Source organism: Scyliorhinus torazame, chromosome 18 (assembly GCF_047496885.1).
Source record: "Scyliorhinus torazame isolate Kashiwa2021f chromosome 18, sScyTor2.1, whole genome shotgun sequence".
Taxonomy (NCBI): domain Eukaryota; kingdom Metazoa; phylum Chordata; class Chondrichthyes; order Carcharhiniformes; family Scyliorhinidae; genus Scyliorhinus; species Scyliorhinus torazame.
In genome coordinates, this window is record NC_092724.1 from 27,307,652 (window position 1) to 27,329,779 (window position 22,128).

Sequence of the window (22,128 nt, forward strand, 5' to 3'; positions counted from 1 at the left end):
GGAAATTATTGAGCAAGGGTGGTGGCATGGATTAAGGAACATATTCAGGATTTCCTAGATGGGTTAAGGAAAGAATCTGAACTCAGGGACAACAGAGGTACCATTACATTGCTGTGTGTACTCAACAAGGCACCAATTAGTGGGAAAGATTGAGAGGAGCAAATCTGCAGGGAAATGAGAGTGATGCAAAATGTTAAGAGTATAATAAAGTAAAGTAAGTAAAGTCACCATAGTCCCAGATGAGCACAGGCTGCTTTCCCCTTTGAGGGGGAGAGCTGACTGATGGTCATTGAACCAGAGGAACACCACACCTCAGGTGATGGGCAAGGTTGAGAAGACGGGGCCTCCATGAATAACCTCAGCCGGTACGGGGGCCGGTTTAGCTCGGTTGGCTGGACAACCGATTCGTGATACACTTGAATATTATAAGGGGGACTTTAATTATCCTCATATAGACTGGAATTGTAAAAGTGTAAGAAAAGGACAAGAGTTTCTGAAGTGTGCTCTGGAGAATTTTCTACATCAGTATGTTTCCAATGAGGAGGAAGGTAGTGTTGGATCTGGTTCTGGGGAATGAGGTGGGACAAGTGAATGAACTGTCAATAAGGGAACATTGAGGAAACAGTGATCATAACGTCATGGGTTTAGGTGTGCTATGGAAAAGGGCAGGAACAATCCAGATTGAAAATAATGAATCGAGGGACAGCCCAAGCCAATGGATTGAGAACGGATCCGCTCCAGCTAAATTGAAACCATGATCGGGCAAAACAGAAATGAATTAACGTGATTAGAGGCTGAGCTGCTGAGTGGGCGGAGGGGGGGGGGGGGGGAAACGGTGGCGGGGCATGGTCAAGGGTTGGGATGAGCTGGCTGGGCCGGAGGTGGGTGGGGCTGGGGGTAGTAAGATTTGGGTGGGGAAAGGGCCTAGGCCCGGGGCACAGAAAAGTTGCCAATCAAATGAGTCAGGATGTGGAAGGATCTGGAGGATAATAATAATAATCACTTATTGTCACAAGTAGGCTTCAATGAAGTTACTGTGAAAAGCTCCTAGTCGCCACATTCCGGCACCTGTTCGGGGAGGCCGGTACGGGAATTGAACCCGCGCTGCTGGCATTGTTCTGCATTACAAGCCAGCTGTTTAGTCCACTGTGCTAAACCAGCCTCACGGGTGTGTGATATCAAATGTGTCTGAGGGCCGATTGTAAAGCTCCTCAGGAGGGGACAGCGGAAGTGCTACTCGAGGATGCTAATTGTTTGCTTAATGAGATACACAGGCTGTGGTGGGTGGGGAGAAGGTTTTAGTGGCCGTTTCTTGAGGTTGCCATGGAGACTATTTATTGCGACTGATATCCCATTGCAGGCTCCAGCCCCAATGATGTCAGCACTCAGAAAAAACTGCATGTGGTTCACATTGATTCAATTGTTGGTGTTGGAACTAGGAGGCTGAGTCAAGCCGCTGTGACAGTGTCACTGCCCTCTCTCCCTGTTTCTCTGTTCATTCAGTATCAAACAGATCAGCTGATACAGACCAGCTGAAGCTGGTGGAAGCAATTCTTTAATTCAGTGTTTGTACAGCGTACAAGAGAGAGAGCGAGAGAAAGAGTCAGAGAGAGAGAGAAGTGAGACTCCCTTAGCCAGGGAGCAGACAGAAAGAGAGAAAGAGGTCGAGAGAGAAACCTGGCCAGGGAAACAAACGCTGAACAGGACAGCCCAGAGACACAAACACGAGGTGAGAGAACTTGAGTAAAGAGTGGCCAATTGATGGATGAACCAAACATTCTGAGGCGCCGTGGACTCCAGGTAAGAGAACAGAAAACCTTTGGCGTCCAACACTGAGGAACAGAGTAAATCTGGGAATAAATCCCAGGAAAGAGAGTAACATCTATAACGCAGAGTGTGAGATTGTGGGGTAGTGGCGGTCGTATAGTGGTAATGTCACTGGACTGGTAACCCAGAGGTCCTGGATAATGCTCTGGGGACATGGGTTCAAATCCCACCACAGCAGATGGTGGCAATTAAATTCAATTGATAAAATCTGCAATTGAAAGTTAGTTTCAGTTACCGGGACGACCATTGACTGCTTAAAAATCCATCTGGTTCGCTAATGTCCTTTAGGGAAGGAAATCTGCCAGCCTTACCTGGTCTGGCCTACATCTGACATCATGAAAAAGACGAACAAGCCACTCAGTACAATCAAACGGAAAATTGAATAAGAATAGAACTGGACGGACTATCTGACACCATAAATAGCAAAGACGCCCCCTGCCCAGATTTCTACTCACTAACATCTTGGGGGCTTGTGCCAGAATTAGGAGACCAGCCTCAGATATCAGTCAGGCAGCAGCCTGAAATAATCATAGTAACCATTATGCATACCTTCAGGCAATGTCTCAGAATGCTCCATCACCCTGACTCCCCGGCCAAAGAGGGTGATTATTTAGGACTAAGATAAGGACAAATTTCTTCACTCAAAGCGTTGCGAATCATCGGAATTCCAAAGGGTTGTGGATGCACCTTTATTGAATATGTTTCAGGCTGAGACGGAATGTTCTCCCTCGGGGAATCATAGGAATGGCCGAGAAACTGGCATTGAAGTCATTGAGCATCTCTGATCACATTGAATGGCGAAACAGACTTGACAGGCAGTGGTGTCTACTCCTGCTTCCAGCTCTAATGGTCTTATGTTCTGAGGTGAGGTGAGAGCACCTGCCCTTGACATTGTCTCCGCAATGACTCAATATCGCATCAAGGAACCCTGGCAAAATTGACATCAATGGGAATCAGGGGAAACCTCTCCACTAGTTGGAGTTATACGTGGTACAAAGGAAGGTAGTTATGGTTGGAGTGGTTGGAGGTCAATCATCTCCGTCCCAAAACATCCCTACAGGAGCTCCTCAAGGTAGTGCCCTAGGCCCAACCATCTTCAGCTTCTTCACCTTTCATCCATCATGAGATCAGAAGTAGGGATATTCACTGATGATTGTTCAATGTTTAATAATATTCCTAACTCCTCATATACTGAAATAGTCCTGCCGAGATGCAGCAAGACCTGAACAATATTCAGACTTGGACTGTTATGTGACAAGTTGCATTCACACCACACAGGTGCCAGGCAATGACTATCCCCAACAAGACAGAATCTAACCATTGCCTCGTGACATTCAATGGCATTACCATCACTGAATTCCCCACTATCAACATCCTGAAGTTCACCATTGACCAGAAACTGAACTGGACTAGCCATATATTTTTTATATATATATGTGCATATATATATATATATAGTGTAGCAGGTCAGAGGCTGGGAATTCTGAGGCGAATAACTCAACACTCAAGAAGCTCAACACCAACTAGGAAAAAGCAGCTCCACTTGATTGACACCCCATCCACTACCTTCAACTTTAACACATTCCATCACCGATACATGAGGACAGGAGTGTACCATCTACAAGATGCACTTAACCAGCCAGGACTTTGCAAACCTGCGGCCACTAGCATCCGGGCAGCACAGTGGCACAATGGTTAGCACTGCTGCCTCACAGCTCTAGCGACCCGGGTTCAATTCCGGCCCCAGGTGACTGTCTGTGTGGAGTTTGCACTTTCTCCCCGTGTTTGCATGGATTTCCTCTGAGTTTCCTTCCACAGTCCAAAGATGTGCAGTTGAGGTGGATTGGCCATGCTAAATTGCTCCTGAGTGTCCAAAAGATTAGGTCGGGTTACTGGGTTTTTGGGGATAGGGTGGAGGCGTGGGTTTCAGGAGGGTGCTCTTTCCATAACTGGTGCAGACTCGATGGGCCAAATGGCCTCCTTCTGCACTGTAAATTCCATGATTCTATGATTCTAGAAGGGCAAGGGCAGCACACACATGGGAACACCAGCACCTGCAACGTTCCCTCCAGGTATCTCACCATCCTGACTTGGAAATATATTGGAAGTATCTACAGCACGGTGGCACAGTGGTTAGCATTGCTGCCTACGGCGCTGAGGACCCGGATTCGAATCCTGGTCCTGGGTCACTGTCCGTGTGGAGTTTGCACGTTCTCCCTGTGTCTGGGTGGGTTTCACCCCCACAACCTAAAGATGTGCAAGATAGGTGGATTGGCCACGCTAAATTGCCCCTTTATTGGAAAAAAATCATTGGGTACGCTAAATTAAAAAAAAAAAGAAACGTCATTGAATAAGACGGAGAATAACGTCCCCGGCATATCAATGTCATGCAGGTTTTCCAATGAAATGCTTTTTGACATGGTCAGTCCCTGTACAAATATTTCATGGCTGATTATGCTGCAGCAGATGTAACGTTGTGGCAGAACCTTTTCCCATGACTGGGATATTGTTTGAGCTGAGTGCTGTTTCTTTCTTTCTGCAGAAGGAGTTGAGTTTGCCAAGGAGGCACAGTATGTAAGTACTCAACACTTTCTCGCACTGCTTTAAGATACTAACCAGCTCTGAAGCTTGTGGTTTGCAGGAGAGGCCAGTCATTCACCCTCCACACCATACAATTCCCAAATGGTCACACAAACCAGTTCGTGTGAGGCTCACAGAAGCGTTAACACATTACTGCCCAGAATACCCGCGTGCATTAGCACAGAGGTTATTCATACAACGCAAGCGACAGGTTGACCTTGAGGTATGTTCGAGTTCTGACAATTTGTAGTTGTGGATCTGATTGAAGCTTTTCAGAAAGCTTGATTTAAGTTCTAGGAACTGACAATTGATGCTGATTGTCATTGTGTCAGGATTACACTCACTGTGATCTTGAGTTTGGGCTCTTCTTTCCAGCGATGAGCCCAAATTTTAGCTGGATTCACAACAATAACTTGCATTCTTGTACAGACTTTAATGCCCCAAAGTACTTCACAAGAGAGAAATCAAACAAAATTTGAGACCTGGAGATGCATTGTGTCCAACGTGTTGTGCCTGTTATTCAGCTCTGTTAAGACACCCTGGATAATTCCCCCATGTTAAACAATGTGGTAATATGTCCTTAAGGGACAGTTGCATGCCTTCACTAGAAAGGAAATTTGTCATGTCATCCAGTCTCAGTTTCACTTTGGCCTGTGAGCAGAATGCAGCGCACACAGCTCTGCTGCTGATGAGCCCAATCGAACTGCCTTGTGGCACCTGACTCGGGCGCAATGCACCTTTATTTGCGATGCTCAGGATGCCTCGTGACATCTAACGATATCTTGTGAGATGTTGCAAACTAGATCCTGCCCTCTCGGGGCGGGATCCAGATTTGCATATTTAAGTGAGCAGTTAGCCTCACTTAAACATGTCTACGCCGGAGTCTCCTAAGGCCCGGGTTCGAACATCGGCGCCCGGGAGACCTTGATGTGGCACCATTTGGTCCACACAAATAGTGTCGAGATGTTAATGGCACCTGGGAGAGGGGTCTCCCAGGTCATCGGAGGCCCCTGGATGGTGGGGCTCTGGACAGGGTAGTACCCTGGCACTCCTGCTGCCACCCACGCACCTTGCCATTGCCAGTCTGGCACCGCCAGGATGCCTGGGTGGCACTGTCAGGCTCGCAGTGCCAAGGTGGCTGGGCGGCTGGGTGGCAGGTTGCCCGTGCTGGGGATCGAGCCTAGGGTGCCCTGCCCTCTTGCGGTGGTGTGAGGGGGGCTCGAGGACCCCATAACAAGTAAGTTGGGGCTTTGGAGGAGGGTCCAGAGGCTGCTGTGGGGGTTTTGAGAGATTGTCAGTGCAGGAAATTAAGGTAAATGCGGCCTCGGCGCGGCATTCCTCGTCAAGACCAGAAAAAACCCAGAGTCTCATTTGATAGCGAGGTTGTTCTTGGTGACGATGGGGCCAAGAAATATCCCGTTAAATCGTACCCAAAATGGGACGCTATTTTTCCCTGTTAAATCGCGCCCGATGTCTTCAAGCTGTTTGGCCAGTTGGATAACGAACTGGCTAACCGATAGAAGTCAGAGAGTGGTGGTGGATGGCCAATATTCAGTCTGGATCCCAGTTACCAGTGGCGTACCGTGGGGATCAGTTCTGGGTCCTCTGCTGTTTGTTATTTTCATTAATGACTTGGATGAGGGAGCTGAAGGGTGGGTCAGTAAATTTGCAGACGATACGAAGATTGGTGGAGTTGTGGATAGTGAGGAGGGCTGTTGTCGAGTGCAAAGAGACATAGATAGGATGCAGAGCTGGGCTGAGAAGTGGCAGATGGAGTTTAACCCTGAAAAGTGTGAGGTTGTCCATTTTGGAAGGACAAATATGAATGCGGAATACAGGATTAACGGTAGGGTTCTTGGCAATGTGGAGGAGCAGAGAGATCTTGGGGTCTATGTTCATAGATCTTTGAAAGTTGCCACTCAAGTGGATAGAGTTGTGAAGAAGGCCTATGGTGTGCTAGCATTGATTAGCAGAGGGATTGAATTTAAGAGCCGTGAGGTGATGATGCAGCTGTACAAAACCTTGGTAAGGCCACATTTGGAGTACTGTGTGCAGTTCTGGTCGCCTCATTTTAGGAAGGATGTGGATGCTTTGGAAAAGGTGAAAAGGAGATTTACCAGGATGTTGCCTGGAATGGAGAGTAGGTGTTGAAATGAAATGAAATGAAAATCGCCTATTGTCACAAGTAGGCTTCAATGAAGTTACTGTGAAAAGCCCCTAGTCGTCACATTCCGGCGCCTGTTCGGGGAGGCTGGTACGGGAATTGAACCGTGCTGCTGGCCTGCTTGGTCTGCTTTAAAAGCCAGCGATTTAGCCCAGTGTGCTAAACCAGCCCTTGGTTACTCTTACGAGGAAAGGTTGAGGGTGCTAGGCCTTTTCTCATTGGAACGGAGAAGGATGAGGGGCGACTTGATAGAGGTTTATAAGATAATCAGGGGAATAGATAGAATAGACAGTCAGAGACCTTTTCCCCGGTGGAACAAACCATTACAAGGGGACATAAATTTAAGGTGAATGGTGGAAGATATAGGGGGGATGTCAGAGGTAGGTTCTTTACCCAGAGAGTAGTGGGTGCATGGAATGCACTGCCTGTGGAAGTAGTTGAGGGAAACATTAGGGACCTTCAAGCGGCTATTGGATAGGTACATGGATTATGGTAGAATGATGGGGTGTAGATTAATTTGTTCCTAATCTAGGACAAAGGTTCGGCACAACATCGTGGGCCGAAGGGCCTGTTCTGTGCTGTATTTTTCTATGTTCCATGAATAGTATGAGTTCAACTCCAAACTGGGAAAGTAAACTCAAAGTAAACTGAGACTACTGTCCCTCCAGATGTGAAACAAATGAAATCTGGACGAATTATCAAGCCTCCAGAGTGCCTGGATTTGGAAAATCAGAGATTTGAGGGTGGGAGAAAAGGTAACACAGAAGTAAAATTTGTTTTGGGCATGGGTAAAGATTTGGGAGTGTAGGAGAAGAGTGCTTGGGCAGAGCAAAGTTTCATATGGGACCAGGAAGCAGTCGCACTCATGGTACGGTGTAAAGAGAGGCACGTGATACTCGATCAGAGGTGAGCTGGCAAGATGGATACAGAACTGGCGAGGTCATAGAAGGCAGAGAGTAGCAATGGAAGGATGCTTTTCTGATTGGAGGGCTGTGACTAGTGATGTTCGCAGGGATCAGTGCTGGGACCTTTGCTGTTTTTTGTATATATAAATGATTTGGAGGAAAATGTAACTGGTCTGATTAGTAAGTTTGCGGACGACACAAAGGTTGGTGGAATTGTGGATAGCGATGAGGACTGTCGGAGAATACAGCAGGATTTAGATTGTTTGGAGACTTGGGTGGCGAGATGGCAGATGGAGTTTAATCCGGACAAATGTGAGGTAATGCATTTTGGAAGGTCTAATGCAAGTAGGGAATATACAGTGAATGGTAGAACCCTCAAGACAGTCAGATAAATCTTGGTATACAGGTCCACAGGTCACTGAAAGGGGCAACACAGGTGGAGAAGGTAGTCAAGAAGGCATACGGCATGCTTGCCTTCATTGTCCGGGGCATTGAGTATAAGAAATTGGCAAGTCATGTTGCAGCTGTATAGAACCTTAGTTAGGCCACACTTGGGAGTATAGTGTTCAATTCTGGTCGCCACACTACCAGAAGGATGTGGAGGCTTTAGAGAGGGTGCAGAAGAGATTTACCGGAATGTTGCCTGGTATGGAGGGCATTAGCTATAAAAATTGGCAAGTCATGTTGCAGCTGTATAGAACCTTAGTTAGGCCACACTTTTAAAAAAGAATTTGGAGTAGCCAATTAATTTTTTCCAATTAAGGGGCAATTTAGTGTGGCCAATCCACCTACACTGCACATCTTTGGGTTGTGAGGGCGAAACCCATGCAAACACAGGGAGAATGTGCAAACTCCACACGGACAGTGACTCAGAGCCGGGATCGAACCTGGGACCTCGGCGTTATGAGGCAACAGGGCTAATCCACTGCGCCACCGTGCTGCCCCCGTTAGGACACACTTGGAGTGTAGTGTTCAATTCTGGTCGCCACACTACTAGAATGATGTGGAAGTTTTAGAGAGGGTGCAGAAGAGATTTACCAGTATGTTGCCTGGTATGAGGAGAGGTTGAATAAACTTGGTTTCTTCTCACTGGAACGAAGGATGTTGAGGGGCAACCTGATAGAGGTCTACAAAATTATGAGGGGCACAGACAGAGTAGATCATCAGAGACTTTTTCCCAGGGTAGAGGGGTCAATTACTAGGGGGCATAGTTTTAAGGTGCGAGGTGCAAGGTTTAGAGGAGACGTACGAGGTAAGTTTTTTACACAGAGGGTAGTGGGTGCCTGGAACTCGCTGCCGGAGGAGGTGGTGGAAGCAGGGACGATAGTGACGTTTAAGGGGCATCTTGACAAACACATGAATAGCATGGGAATAGAGGGATACGGACCCCGGAAATGTAGAAGATTTTAGTTTAGACGGGCAGCATGGTCGGCGCAGGCTTGGAGGGCCGAAGGGCCTGTTCTTGTGCTGTACTTTTCTTTGTTCTTTGTTCTTAGACTGTGTGTAGAAGAGGCTGGAAGAGGCCAGGAAGGAGACAGCACCCATGCAAGGCTGCATCTTGGAGGTGTATGTAGTTGAGTTGTTAATTGGTATTTAGGGCACGATTATCCCCTTGGGGGTCGAAAAGTGGGATACAATTCAGTGTTCCACGCCATGGAAATTGGTAGCAGAGGATGGTTGCTATGCAAATGTGAAGGTTTGAAAGATACAACTTTTCCTGATCAAACCAAGGAGTGAGTGAGAAAAAAAAAAAGATATATATGGCTGAACCCAGGATAAAGATGGCTGGATATGACTATCCTCCCTTATTTTCTGAAAGGGAATCGTACGACCAATGGAGAAGTGCAGTAGTTATGTGGACTAAGCTAACTGCTTTGGGAAAGAGAAAACAAGGTATGGCATTGGCTCGTTCTCTACCATATGGCAGTAAAATCTGAAACAAAGTGCTTTCTGAGCTGGAATTGGGAGAGTTAGACTCAGAAGAAGGTCTGGAGACTTTATTACATTATATGGATAAGATTTATAAGAAAGATGACTTGTTAAGTGCGTATGAAGCATGGTCGGATTTTGATAAGTTCCGGAAAATGGAGGATATCTCCATGGAAGACTATATAATGGAATTTGGCAGACTATATAAAAGGCTGCAGAAACACAATCTGGAATTTCCACAGTCTGTGTTGGCCTTTAAATTACTTGACTGTGCTAGGGTGAGCAACATGGATAGGCTCCTGGTTTTGACAGGAGTTCAGTTTACTGATAAGGATACCTTATTCGAACAGATGACAAAAGCTTTACAAAAGTTTCTGGGGAAACATTCGATTCTGATGGCTCTGATGACCCAAATAGGTCAGCCTGTAATAAGGCAGAATATGGAAGATACACTAGTAACAGGATGGCGAAATTGTATGGCTACGAACAGGGCTCAAGACTATAGACGGAGACCGAGACAAGGAAATTATGAAGACAGAAACCCAGTTAGAACTTACAATAGGAAGATGAACCCCAGAAATGCACGGGGCATGATAAATCGATGTTTTCGATGTGACTCTCAATACCATTATGCTTTCAACTGTCCAACTCATTATGAGAGAGTGTTTGAAGCGACACATGACACGGAAGAGTCAGAAGAGGAAAAACATAGTGACCAGAAAGAAGGCACTGTCCTACTGACAAGCAGTTTTACGCCGGTAATGAGAGTGTTGATTGCAGAATCCTTCAACTGTGCTGTATTGGACAGTGGCTGCACATCTACTGTGTGTGGAATTGACTGGTTAAAATGTTACCTGGACTCTTTGAATGCTGAAAATCGTAACAAGGTTAACGAATTTGAAAGTTCCACAAGTTTCAGGTTTGGGGATGATAATACTCTGAAGTCGCTGAAAAGAGTGGTGATCCCTTGCAATATTGCCGGAGTGAATCATTTCATTCGCACGGATGTTGTATCAAGTGAGATACCTTTGCTTCTGAGCAGACCATCGATGAAGAAAGCACACATAAAACTGGATATGGAACAGGATAAGGCAACAGTTTTTGGAAAGACGGTGGACTTACAATTTACACAGTCGGGACACTATTGTATTCCATTACTGACAAATAATTTTTCAAGTAGAGTGGTTAAGGATGTGTTAATGGCAGTTGAAAATGGGACTTTAGCTGATAAAAAGCTTGTGGTATTAAAACTGCATAGGCAATTTGCACATCCGTCTCCTCGGAGGCTGAAAAATTTGTTAAAGGATGCAGGGGTAAGGGATGACGACTATACTAAACTGATAGAACAGGTTAGTGACCGCTGTGAAGTTTGTAGGAAGTACAGAAGAACACCAGCACGACCGATAGTAACCCTACCTTTGGCCATGAATTTTAATGACATTGTGGCCATGGACCGTAAGATCTGGGATAAAGCAAATAATATATTTATTTTGCATTTTGTAGATTTAGCAACCAGATTTAGTCAATCAACGATTGTACGAAGTAAAGAAAAGAGAGTCATTCTGGATCAAATCGTGGAAAAATGGATAGGGACAGGAATGGGTCCACTGGCAAAATTCCTTACGGACAATGGGAGAGAATTTGCTAATGATGAGTTTCGGGATATGTGTGAAAACATGAATATCAGAGTTATGAATACGGCTGCAGAAAGCCCATTTAGTAATGGTGTCTGTGAAAGAAATCATGCTGTCATCGATGACATGCTTTGGAAAATTTTGGCAGATCGACCAAATTGCAGGCTAAATTCAGCTTTAGCATGGGCAGTACATGCAAAGAATTCATTGCAGATGGTTGGGGGCTATAGTCCTTATCAATTAGTGTTTGATAGAAATCCTAAAATTCCGTCCATTTTGGATGACCAGCCCCCAGCTTGGGAGGGGACTACAATTAGCTGAATTTTGCTGAACATTTAAATGCATTACATAGCAATAGAAAAGCTTTTTTGGAAGCAGAAGTCTCTGAAAGAATTTGCAGAGCTTTAAGACATAACGTACGGCCATCAGATGCCGTTTATCAGCAAGGAGGCATGGTATACTATAAGAGAGACAATTCTAATGAATGGAAAGGCCCAGGGAAGATCATAGGCATAGATGGCAAAACAATTATTTTGCAACATGGTAATCAAACTGTTAGGGTCCATTCATCAAGGATAATGGGTACAGATTACAAATTTTCAAATTTAGACAGAGCAGGCAGACATGACGAGGAACCAGAGTCATCTGGTATGCATGTGTTACAGAATTATGAGGACCAATTGTAGCGCACAAAGACTCCGTGAGACGAATAGAGTGAAGTCGATGAGGCTTTATTAAGCGTGTCTGTTTCCCCGCAGCTCGATAGTAGAATGGCCTGCGGGGAGGACTCCGGCTTCTTATACTCCGCCTTCAGGGCGGAGCTAGAGGTCAACGGCCAACCAGGACCCGGGATCTGTCAGCCAATGACATTAGGGCTTCCAGTCCCACATGACCCCTAATACATACTACCACATTCACCCCTTGTCAAAAATGAACCCGGCGGGGTGATGCTTCGCATGGTGGTAAGGGTTTACAGGGCTGGTCCTGGGAGGAAAACATTCACATGGCAATACAGTGTGTACAATTTTGTCCTGTTTCAACTATTTACAGAAGGTATCGGGAGAAAAGCAAAATGTTCTTGTGAAAAGTCCATATATTGATTTAGATCGACGCCACGAGTCGGTCAGGCGGTCTGGTCGTCCGTGTCGATCGCCTCGGCCCCGGTGGTGGTGGTGGTGCTTGTACCGGTGTTGTCGTCTCCGGGAGCCTTACGGTTTCAGCTTGGGCTTTATTCTTGGTCGGGCCTGAGGGGACGGGAACCGATCCTCCTGGGAAGGGGGCGGTTGCGGGGTGCGGCGGTGGCAGGAAGGGGGGGGGTTGGGTGAATGGTGTCGGGGGGGTGTGTGTGTTGCCGGCGGGCACCAGATCCCGCAGGGAGACCGTGTCCTGTCGGCCGTCGGGGTACTCCACGTAAGCGTACTGCGGGTTCGCGTGGAGGAGGTGAACCCTTTCGACCAACGGGTCCGCCTTGCGTGCCCACACATGCTTTTGGAGCAAGATGGGTCCTGGGGCCGCCAGCCAGGTCGGCAGCGACGTTCCAGAGGAGGACCTCCTAGGGAAGACAAGGAGACGCTCATGAGGCGTTTGATTAGTGCTCGTACATAATAGCGACCGGATGGAGTGGAGAGCGTCCGGGAGGACCTCCTGCCACCGTGAAACTGGGAGGTCCCTGGACCGTAGGGCCAGTAGGACGGTCTTCCAGACCGTGCCGTTCTCCCTCTCTACTTGCCCGTTCCCCCGGGGGTTGTAGCTGGTCGTCCTGCTTGAGGCTATGCCCTTGCTGAGCAGGAACTGGCGCAGCTCGTCACTCATGAAAGAGGACCCCCTGTCGCTGTGGACGTATGCGGGGCAACCGAACAGTGTGAAGATGGTGTTCAGGGCTTTAATGACTGTGGCCACGGTCATGTCAGAGCAGGGAATGGCGAATGGGAAGCGGGAGTATTCGTCCACCACATTAAGAAAGTATGTGTTGCGGTCGGTGGAGGGGAGGGGCCCTTTGAAATCGAGACTAAGGCGTTCAAAGGGGCGGGAAGCCTTAATCAGGTGCGCACCATCCGGCCTGAAAAAATGCGGTTTGCATTCCGCGCAGATGTGGCAGTCCCTTGTGACTGTACGGACCTCCTCTAAAGAGTATGGGAGATTGCGGGACTTGATAAAGTGGAAAAACCGAGTGACCCCCGGGTGGCAGAGGTCCTCGTGGAGGGTTTGGAGGCGGTTAATTTGTGCGTTGGCACATGTGCTGCGGGATAGGGCATCGGACGGCTCGTTCAAATTTCCGGGACGATACAAAATCTCGTAGTTGAAGGTGGAGAGCTCGATCCTCCACCTTAAGATCTTGTCGTTTTTGATTTTGCCCCGCAGTGCATTATCGAACATGAAGGCTACCGACCGTTGGTCGGTGAGGAGAGTGAATCTCCTGCCGGCCAGGTAATGCCTCCAATGTCGCACCGCTTCCACTATGGCTTGGGCTTCCTTTTCCACTGAGGAGTGGCGGATTTCTGAAGCGTGGAGGGTTCGAGAGAAAAAGGCCACGGGTCTGCCCGCTTGGTTAAGGGTGGCCGCTAGAGCTACATCGGAGGCGTCGCTCTCGACCTGGAAGGGGAGGGACTCGTCGATGGCGCGCATCGTGGCCTTTGCGATATCCGCTTTGATGCGGCTGAAGGCCTGGCAAGCCTCTGTCGACAGAGGGAAGGTCGTGGTCTGTATTAGGGGGCGGGCCTTGTCTGCGTACTGGGGGACCCACTGGGCGTAGTATGAAAAAAACCCCAGGCAGCGTTTCAGGGCTTTTGAGCAGTGTGGTAGGGGAAATTCCATGAGGGCGCGCATACGTTCGGGGTCGGGGCCTATTATCCCATTGCGCACTACGTAGCCCAGAATGGCTAGCCGGTTGGTGCTAAAAACGCACTTGTCCTCGTTGTACATGAGGTTCAAGGCTTTGGCGGTCTGGAGGAATTTTTGGAGGTTGGCGTCGTGGTCCTGCTGGTCGTGGCCGCAGATGGTTACATTGTCGAGATACGGGAACGTGGCCCGCAACCTATGTTGATCAACCATTCGGTCCATCTCCCGTTGGAAGACCGAGACCCCGTTTGTGACGCCAAATGGGACCCTTAGGAAATGGTATAATCGCCCGTCTGCCTCGAAGGCTGTGTACTTGCGGTCACTTGGGCGGATGGGGAGCTGATGGTAGGCGGACTTGAGGTCCACGGTGGAGAAGACTTTATATTGGGCAATCCGATTGACCATGTCGGATATGCGGGGGAGAGGGTACGCGTCTAGTTGTGTGTACCTGTTGATGGTCTGGCTATAGTCTATGACCATCCTTTGTTTCTCCCCTGTCTTCACTACTACCACCTGTGCTCTCCAGGGACTATTGCTGGCCTGGATTATGCCTTCCTTTAGTAGCCGCTGGACTTCGGACCGAATGAAGGTCCGGTCCTGGGCGCTGTACCGTCTGCTCCTAGTGGCGACGGGTTTGCAATCCGGGGTGAGGTTCGCAAACAAGGACGGGGGTTGCACCTTGAGGGTTGCGAGGCCGCAGATAGTGAGTGGGGGTATTGGGCCGCCGAATTTGAACGTAAGGCTCTGTAGATTGCACTGGAAATCTAATCCCAGTAAAGTGGGGGCGCAGAGTTGGGGAAGGACGTGTAGTTTGTAGTTTTTGAACTCCCTCCCCTGCACCGTTAGGGTAACTATGCTGAAACCTTAGATCTGTACGGAGTGGGATCCTGCAGCGAGGGAAATCTTTTGTGCGCTGGGATAGGTGGTCAAGGAACAGCGTCTTACCGTGTCGGGGTGGATAAAGCTCTCCGTGCTCCCGGAGTCGACTAGGCATGGTGTCTCGTGGCCGTTTATTAGCACCGTTGTCGTCGTCGTCTGGAGTGTCCGGGGCCGAGCTTGATCGAACGTAATTGAAGCGAGACGTGGTTGTAGTAGTGGAGTGGGGTCCGTTGTTGCCGTCCAAGATGGCGTCGGGGATGAACAAAATGGCTGCCCCCATACATCGCACATGGCTGGGGGGTCACAAGATGGCGACGGGGGTGGACAAAATGGCCGCCCCCACGCGTCGTACAGGTCTGGGGTGGTCCAAGATGGCGGCGCCCTTCCTCCCCTCGTGGTGGCCGGGACCCAAAATGGCGGCGTCTGCGGGTCGCACATGGGGCGCTGGGGGGGTTGGGGAGCGTTAGGACCGCGCGGGGCTCCCTCATCTCTGGGGACAGCGGTGGTCGGGACCCAAGTTGGTAGCGCCGGCGGGTCAGACGTGGGGCGCGGGGGGGGGGGGTTTGGGGGGCATTAGAGACGCGCAGAACTCCCTCTTCTCCGGGGATAGCGGTAGTCGGGACCCAAAGTGGTAGCGCCGGCGGGTCATACATGGGGCGCGGGGGGGGGGGGCGGGGAGCGTAAGCGGCGTGCAGGGCTCCCAGTTCTCCCGGGACCGCGGTGGTCGGGACCCAGAGCGGTTGCGCCTGCGGGTCGTACATGGGGCGCTGGGGGGGTTGGGGAGCGTAAACGGCTTGCAGGGCTCCCTGTTCTCCCGGGACAGCGGCGACCTCGCGGGACCGGCACACAACCGCGAAATGGCCCTTTTTCCCGCAGCTCTTGCAGATTGCTGCGCGGGCCGGGCAGCGCTGCCGGGGGTGTTTCGCCTGGCCGCAGAAATAGCAGCGGGCGCCCCCGGTGCGACTTGGCGTTTGGACCGCGCAAGCCTGTGGGGTGTCCGGGGGGGTGGTGTGGGTTTGTCGCGACGGGTACGTATGGAGCCCAATGGGCTGCCGCGCGGTCGGGGCCGTTGGCGCGGGTATTACGCGCGGCCACGTCTAGGGAGGCTGCTAGGGCCCGGGCCTCTGAGAGTCCTAGCGACTCTCTTTCTAGAAGTCTTAGGCGGATTTGGGAGGAATTCATACCTGCCACAAAAGCATCGCGCATTAACATGTCCGTGTGTTCATTTGCGTTCACCGAAGGGCAGCTGCAGGCTCGTCCCAAAATCAGCAGCGCGGCGTAGAATTCGTCCATCGATTCTCCGGGACCTTGCCATCTCGTCGCGAGCTGGTAGCGAGCGTAGATTTGGTTAACTGGGCGGACATAGAGACTTTTCAGTGCTGCGAACGCCGTCTGGAAATCCTCCGCGTCTTCGATGAGGGAGAAAATCTCCGTGCTTACCCTCGAGTGCAGGACCTGTAGTTTTTGGTCTTCTGTGACCCGGCCGGTGGCTGTTCTGAGGTAGGCCTCGAAACAAGTCTGCCAGTGCTTGAAGGCTGCTGCCGTGTTCACTGCGTGGGGGCTGATCCTCAGGCATTCCGGGATGATCCTGAGCTCCATAGTCCTTTTTAGGCACGCTTAATAAATTGTAGCGCACAAAGACTCCGTGAGACGAATAGAGTGAAGTCGATGAGGCTTTATTAAGCGTGTCTGTTCCCCCGCAGCTCGATAGTAGAATGGCCTGCGGGGGAGGACTCCGGCTTCTTATACTCCGCCTTCAGGGCGGAGCTAGAGGTCAACGGCCAACCAGGACCCGGGATCTGTCAGCCAATGACATTAGGGCTTCCAGTCCCACATGACCCCTAATACATACTACCACACCAATTAACTGATATAGACAGGGTTTCTGTGGAGGAACACAACACTTCTGGTGAATTAAAACAGACCATTTTTCCGAAAGGGCAACTGCCAAAAGTTGGTACAAAAGTGACATACTTGCCTGAAGGGTCTAGTCAATGGAAGGATGCAATAGTTATTAGTAGAGCAGGGAAGGCCACTGGAAAGTATAAACATTGGTTGAATGTACAGCATTCAGGGGAAGGAGTCAAGACAATGGATTGGGAAAACGAAGTTCAAAAATGGAGAGCACAGAAACGCAGTGCCAGTTCAGATAGTACATCGGATAGTGAACAGGTCCGCAGGAAAACGTCGAGAAATATTGAAAGGACATCCCACAGCAGAATGGAAAGATCTAGCAGTACAGAACGAGATACCAGGCGGGAGAGGGGACGTAGTTTGTCAAGATCTCGGAACATGAGTAAGACTACGAATACTAATAGGAGTAGAAGCCCACATGCACGTGAGATTTTGGTGACTTCAAATAAATTAGATGAAAAAGTTATTAAAGAAGATAAACAGCAAGAATTGCATAGTTGGAGTGAATTTGGGGTATACACGGAAGTACCGGATACGGGACAAAGAGCTCTATCCCACAGGTGGATTGCACGGAAAAGGTTCTTCCAGATGGAACTTATAAGGCAAAGGCCAGGCTCGTGGCAAGGGGATTTGAAGAAAACTTAGAAGATCAGGATTTAAGGGTAGATTCACCTACAGCAGGAAAGGTTATTTTAAAGATCTTCTTGGCTCTATTAGCCACAAAGGCATGGGAATGCAAATCTATAGATATAAAAGCTGCCTTTTTGCAGGGGCATCAGCTCCAGAGAGACGTTTTTCTCCGTCCTCCGAAAGAAGCAGCTAACACAGAAGGGATACTCTGGAAGTTGAACAAATGTGTATATGGATTAAATGATGCATCTAGAGTCTGGTATTTTTCGGTAAGGTCAGTTTTGTTAAAGTTAGGCTGTTGCCAGTTGAAAGCAGATCCTGCAATGTTTTACTGGCACTATAAAGGAAATCTTTCTGGCATTTTTATGATGCATGTCGATGATTTTTTGTGGGGTGGGACTAGTGATTTTGAAGCTATTGTAATCTTTGGTTTGAGGAAAGAATTCAGGGTTGGAAGTCAGGCTTCCGGTGCATTTGAATATATTGGACTGGAAATTGGACAGACTAAGTTAGGGGCAACATTACGTCAGCAATCTTATTTGGAAAGCATCACCCCAATAGCAATTAGTTGAGGCCGAGTTTCACAAAAAGACGCAATGGTTTCAAAGATAGAAAAAGAGGAACTGCGAAGTTTAATTGGGCAACTGAACTGGTTAGGTAGACAGACTAGACCGGATGTGAGTTTTGATGTCTTAGAGTTGAGTACAAAAATGAATGATCACAAAGTGGAAGACATAATAAGAGCAAATAAAGCGTTGGCCAAACTAAAAATGCAGGAGTGTGTTTTGAAGTTCTCGGTGTTAGGTGACCTTAAGCAATTGAAACTCATAGTTCTGAGATTGACAGAAAGTTTGGGATTAGGGGATTTGGGTAATATACCTATTGACTGTCACATTGACAATAAATCCCTGTGGGAAAATGTGCACTCTACAAAATGTGTCAATGAAAAGAGGCTACGGATAGACATCGCAAGTTTGAAGCAGATGTTGGACAGAGGGGAAATAACAAAAATTAAATGGGTTGATAGGAGCTATCAACTGTCAGACTGTTTTACAAAAAGAGGGGCGAGTTCACAGAAACTTTTGGATATTGTTAATGAAGGGCGCTTGTTTCTGTGACTGTTTTTTTTTTCTTTCTCGTCCAAACCAAAAAAAAAGGGGGGGACATCATGTGTGTGTTTTTGAGTTTCTTGAAATTTTGTTTTCACCTAATTATTATTTTTTTCTCCAAGGAAGGGGAGACTGTTAAGTAATGGGTTAAGAGACATTGCAATTAGTTGTCTCATTTATGTTAAGTATCCATTAATTGACACTGATATGTAAAGGGGCTTCAGGTGGCCTCTGTCAGGTGGTGTGTTGTTAAGAGTTTTGTGCAGAGGCTGTGGAAGTGAAATAAATGGTGTTTGGTGAAAAGGAACAAGAACTTTAGACTCTTCATTTCACAGCAACTAAAACGTCTAACATATGAGCTCCCCCAATGAGGGAGGGGAGTAATCATTAGCAGCTCAGCTGTATAAATAGAGCTGGCCAATGTGGTACCAGCTAGAGAGGGAACCAGTAGTGAACTACTGCTGCTGTGTACATATTGTTGTCAATACACTTAGTTACTCTCTGTTTGACTCTACAAACTCATGCTGGATTCTTCATGGCCCTTACAGAAGGAGACCCATGTAATCGGGAGACACAACACAGGGAGCTCATGCCTAAAAGGACTCCAACAGACCCCCCTCCCTACACAGCAGCCCCCCCCCCCCCCGCCCCCCCCCCCCCCCCCCCGCCCTCCTCCAGCCCTCCCACAGAAGAGAGAGCCCTGTCTGGAAGCTAAAGAGCAGTCCAGACAGGGGCAGTAAGACGAAGGGCTGTAACACTTACCTTGCAGCTCCACATGTCCATTCCTGGAAGGAGAGCAGCTGTGACCTGCCTCTGGCTCCCACAGATCCATTAACTGCAAGCCATTGATAGCTTTCTCGTAGTGATCTGTGATTGACAGCTTCTACAAACCATCTGCAGTTTTGATTCATTCATCTCCCTTCACAGTACAGTGGCCAAAGTGGTGAAACCGCAATGTTTGTAAACATTGACCACACCAAAGAGAGGTAAGTGCATTCCAAGCACTGAGTGCATTCCAAAAACTCAAGCATGTGATTTCACTGTACTTACCTCTCTTTGGCCCATTTGCATCCTCCCGTTGGCACCGGGCGCGAATCTCGACCCCGTTTTCTGCCCGATGCTGGATTCTCTGTCGCCGGTCGTGGAGTTCCTGATGCGGCGGAGAATCCAGGCCGATATCTCCAAATTTGCAGATGACATAAAGCTAGGTGGGAGGGTGAGCTGCGAGGAGGATGCAGAGATGCTTCAGTGTGATTTGGACAGGCTGAGTGAGAAAATGCATGACAGATGCAGCATTATGTAGATAAATGTGAGGTTATCCATATTGGTAACAAAATTAGGAAGGCAGATTATTATCTGAATGACTATAAATTGAGAGAGGGGAATGCTCAATGTGACCTGGATGTCCTCGTACACCCGTCGCTGAAGGTAGGCATGCAGGTGTAGCAGGCAGTAAAAAAGACAAATAGTATGTTGGCCTTCATAGCGGGAGGATTGGTGTACAGAAGCAGGGATGCCTTGTTGCAGTTATACAGGGCTTTGGTGAGGCCACACTGGGAATGTTGTGTGCCGTTTTGGTCTCCTTTTCTGAGGAAGGATGTTCTTGCCATAGAGGGAGTGCAGAGAAAGTTTACCAGATTGATTCTTGGGATGGCAGGACTGACATATGGGGAGAGATTGCGATGGTTCGGATTGTATTCGCTGGAGTGAATGAGGGGGGATCTCGTGGAAACCTATAAAATTCTAACAGGACTGGGCAGGGTAGATGCAATAAGAATATTCCTGATGGTGGGGGAGTCCAGAAGCAGGAGTCACAGGCTGAGGATACAGGGTAAACTATTTTGGACTGAGCCGTGGAGAAATGTTTTCACCCAGAGTGATGAGCCTGTGGAATTTGCTACCACTGATAGTAGTTGAGGCCAAAACATTGTGGGCGGGATTCTCCTTCGGCCAATGGCGGAACAAATCGGTTTTGATGGAGAAATCGTGGCGGGTGCCGGTTTCAAGCCAAATCGCAGTTCTCCGTCACCTCGACAGCGGCGTCAATGCGTTCCACTCTGCACATACAGCAAACCCTGTTGCCATATCATTAGCGGGCCTGATCAGGTATTCCCCGGGGCCTCTGCGATGCTCCGTCTCCACTGGGGCGAATTCCCGATGGCGCGGTTCACTTGTGCTTTTAAAAATCGTGAAATGGGGCCTTAGAGAGAGGGGGTATGAAAGTATCCAATGTTACCATAGTTTGCTGACAGTCGTGCCGCTGGCCGGGGGGCATCTGCCGGGGCCGTGGGAAGTAGAGGGGGGGATGGCCAGGATGTGGGCTGTGGGGTCAGGGTGGATCGGCATGAAACACTATTGCCGTGGTCTGCAAGGCCGCCATGCAGATGCGCACACTGCTAATAGCCCACTGTGAACATAGGGCCATAGGTCGTATGGCTGTCCCCCAAGACCACCCCCCTAGGTGTCCTCTGGCCCCAACCGACCCAACAGCAGGATTGGCACGCTCCAGTGCAACCAGTGCCATCTTGTTAGCTGGGATGAGTGTGTGTAGAGATTGTAATATGTATGTGCGGCTGGAGCTTGTCAGCCTCCCGGGTGTCAATCACGGACCCGGCGAATCAGGCTCCGTTTCTCATTGGAATCGATTGTGTTCCACATGGCACTGTTGCTAGCCCCTACACAGTCGCTGAATTGGTCCAGATGCGGTGCCAGTTTTGCTGTTGGGGAATCCTGTCCGGCGTCAACACATGGGGTATGATTCTCCAGCCTGAAAATCCCGGGCGATGCTTCCATTGAGCCTCCCGACAGGCTCCGTGTCTCGTGAGATTCTCCGAAGTCCTGCAAGACGTTGGAGTCGGAACTATGCCCTAAACGGGTATGACCAAACGCCACTCCTGGAAGTAGGTCGTAAACCTACTTAAGACCTACCTGCGTGGGATCCACCGGCTTCCCTTGATTCTTCGGCCTCCCCAGGGAGGCTACAGCTGGGCGGCAACCAGTACTGGTCCACACAAACGTGGACCAGGTGGAACGGCACCCAGGGGACCTCCCGGACCATCGGAGACCCCAGGGCATCAGGGTAAGTGTAGCGTGGCTCCCTGGCCCTTCCCCTGGAATGTGGGCACCTTGGCACTGCCCAGCTGGTACCTTGGTTCTGCCACTCTGCCAAGCCAGCAGAAGCACTGCCTGGGTGCTAGGGTGGCAGTGCAAGTGTGCCCGACTGCCAGGTCAGCACTACCAATGGTCAGGGGCCGAGGGAGGCCATGCCCATGAAATGAGAGTGGAGGGGTGTTTGAAGGGTGGGAGAGTGCAGGAAGGTAAGTAGGGGCCTCTGGGAGGTTTAAGGGGTGATAGATGGCGGGCCTGGAAGGGAGGGGGGCTGTCAGGGGTCTTGGGGTGGCCTGAAGGGGGGGATGTCACTTGGAGGGTGTGGGGTGGTGTCAATGTGTGTGGTGGGGTGACATTGCCCATGGGTGAGGAATGTGGGGGACCCACAAACTCACTTCAAGATCGGGGCACCTTTTCAAAATGGCGGCATGGTCTCTGAGTTCAGCTCCCCAGTGCTACAAAAATTTCTAAGGGCAGGATTGTGGTGAACGTTTTGCAGTAACCATTCACCATGTATATAACTGTATCACGCTGTTGCCCATGTGGGCTCCACCTATGGACCATTGTAAGGTATTACCTGTAACGTATCATGTTGGTGCCTTGTGGGCTCC

The 22,128-nt window shown here is 49.2% G+C and overlaps 1 protein-coding gene across 1 annotated transcript in view; it reads left to right on the plus strand.

Moving 5' to 3' along the window:
- The first annotated feature begins 1,441 nt into the window (after positions 1-1,441).
- Positions 1,442-22,128, plus strand: part of mast3b (microtubule associated serine/threonine kinase 3b) — a 180,914-nt gene continuing 160,227 nt past the window's right edge. The window contains exons 1-2 of the mRNA XM_072482439.1: positions 1,442-1,800; positions 4,370-4,401. Of these exons, the coding sequence (XP_072338540.1) occupies positions 1,762-1,800; positions 4,370-4,401 (71 nt within the window). The 5' untranslated portion in view covers positions 1,442-1,761. The remainder of the gene's footprint in view (positions 1,801-4,369; positions 4,402-22,128) is intronic.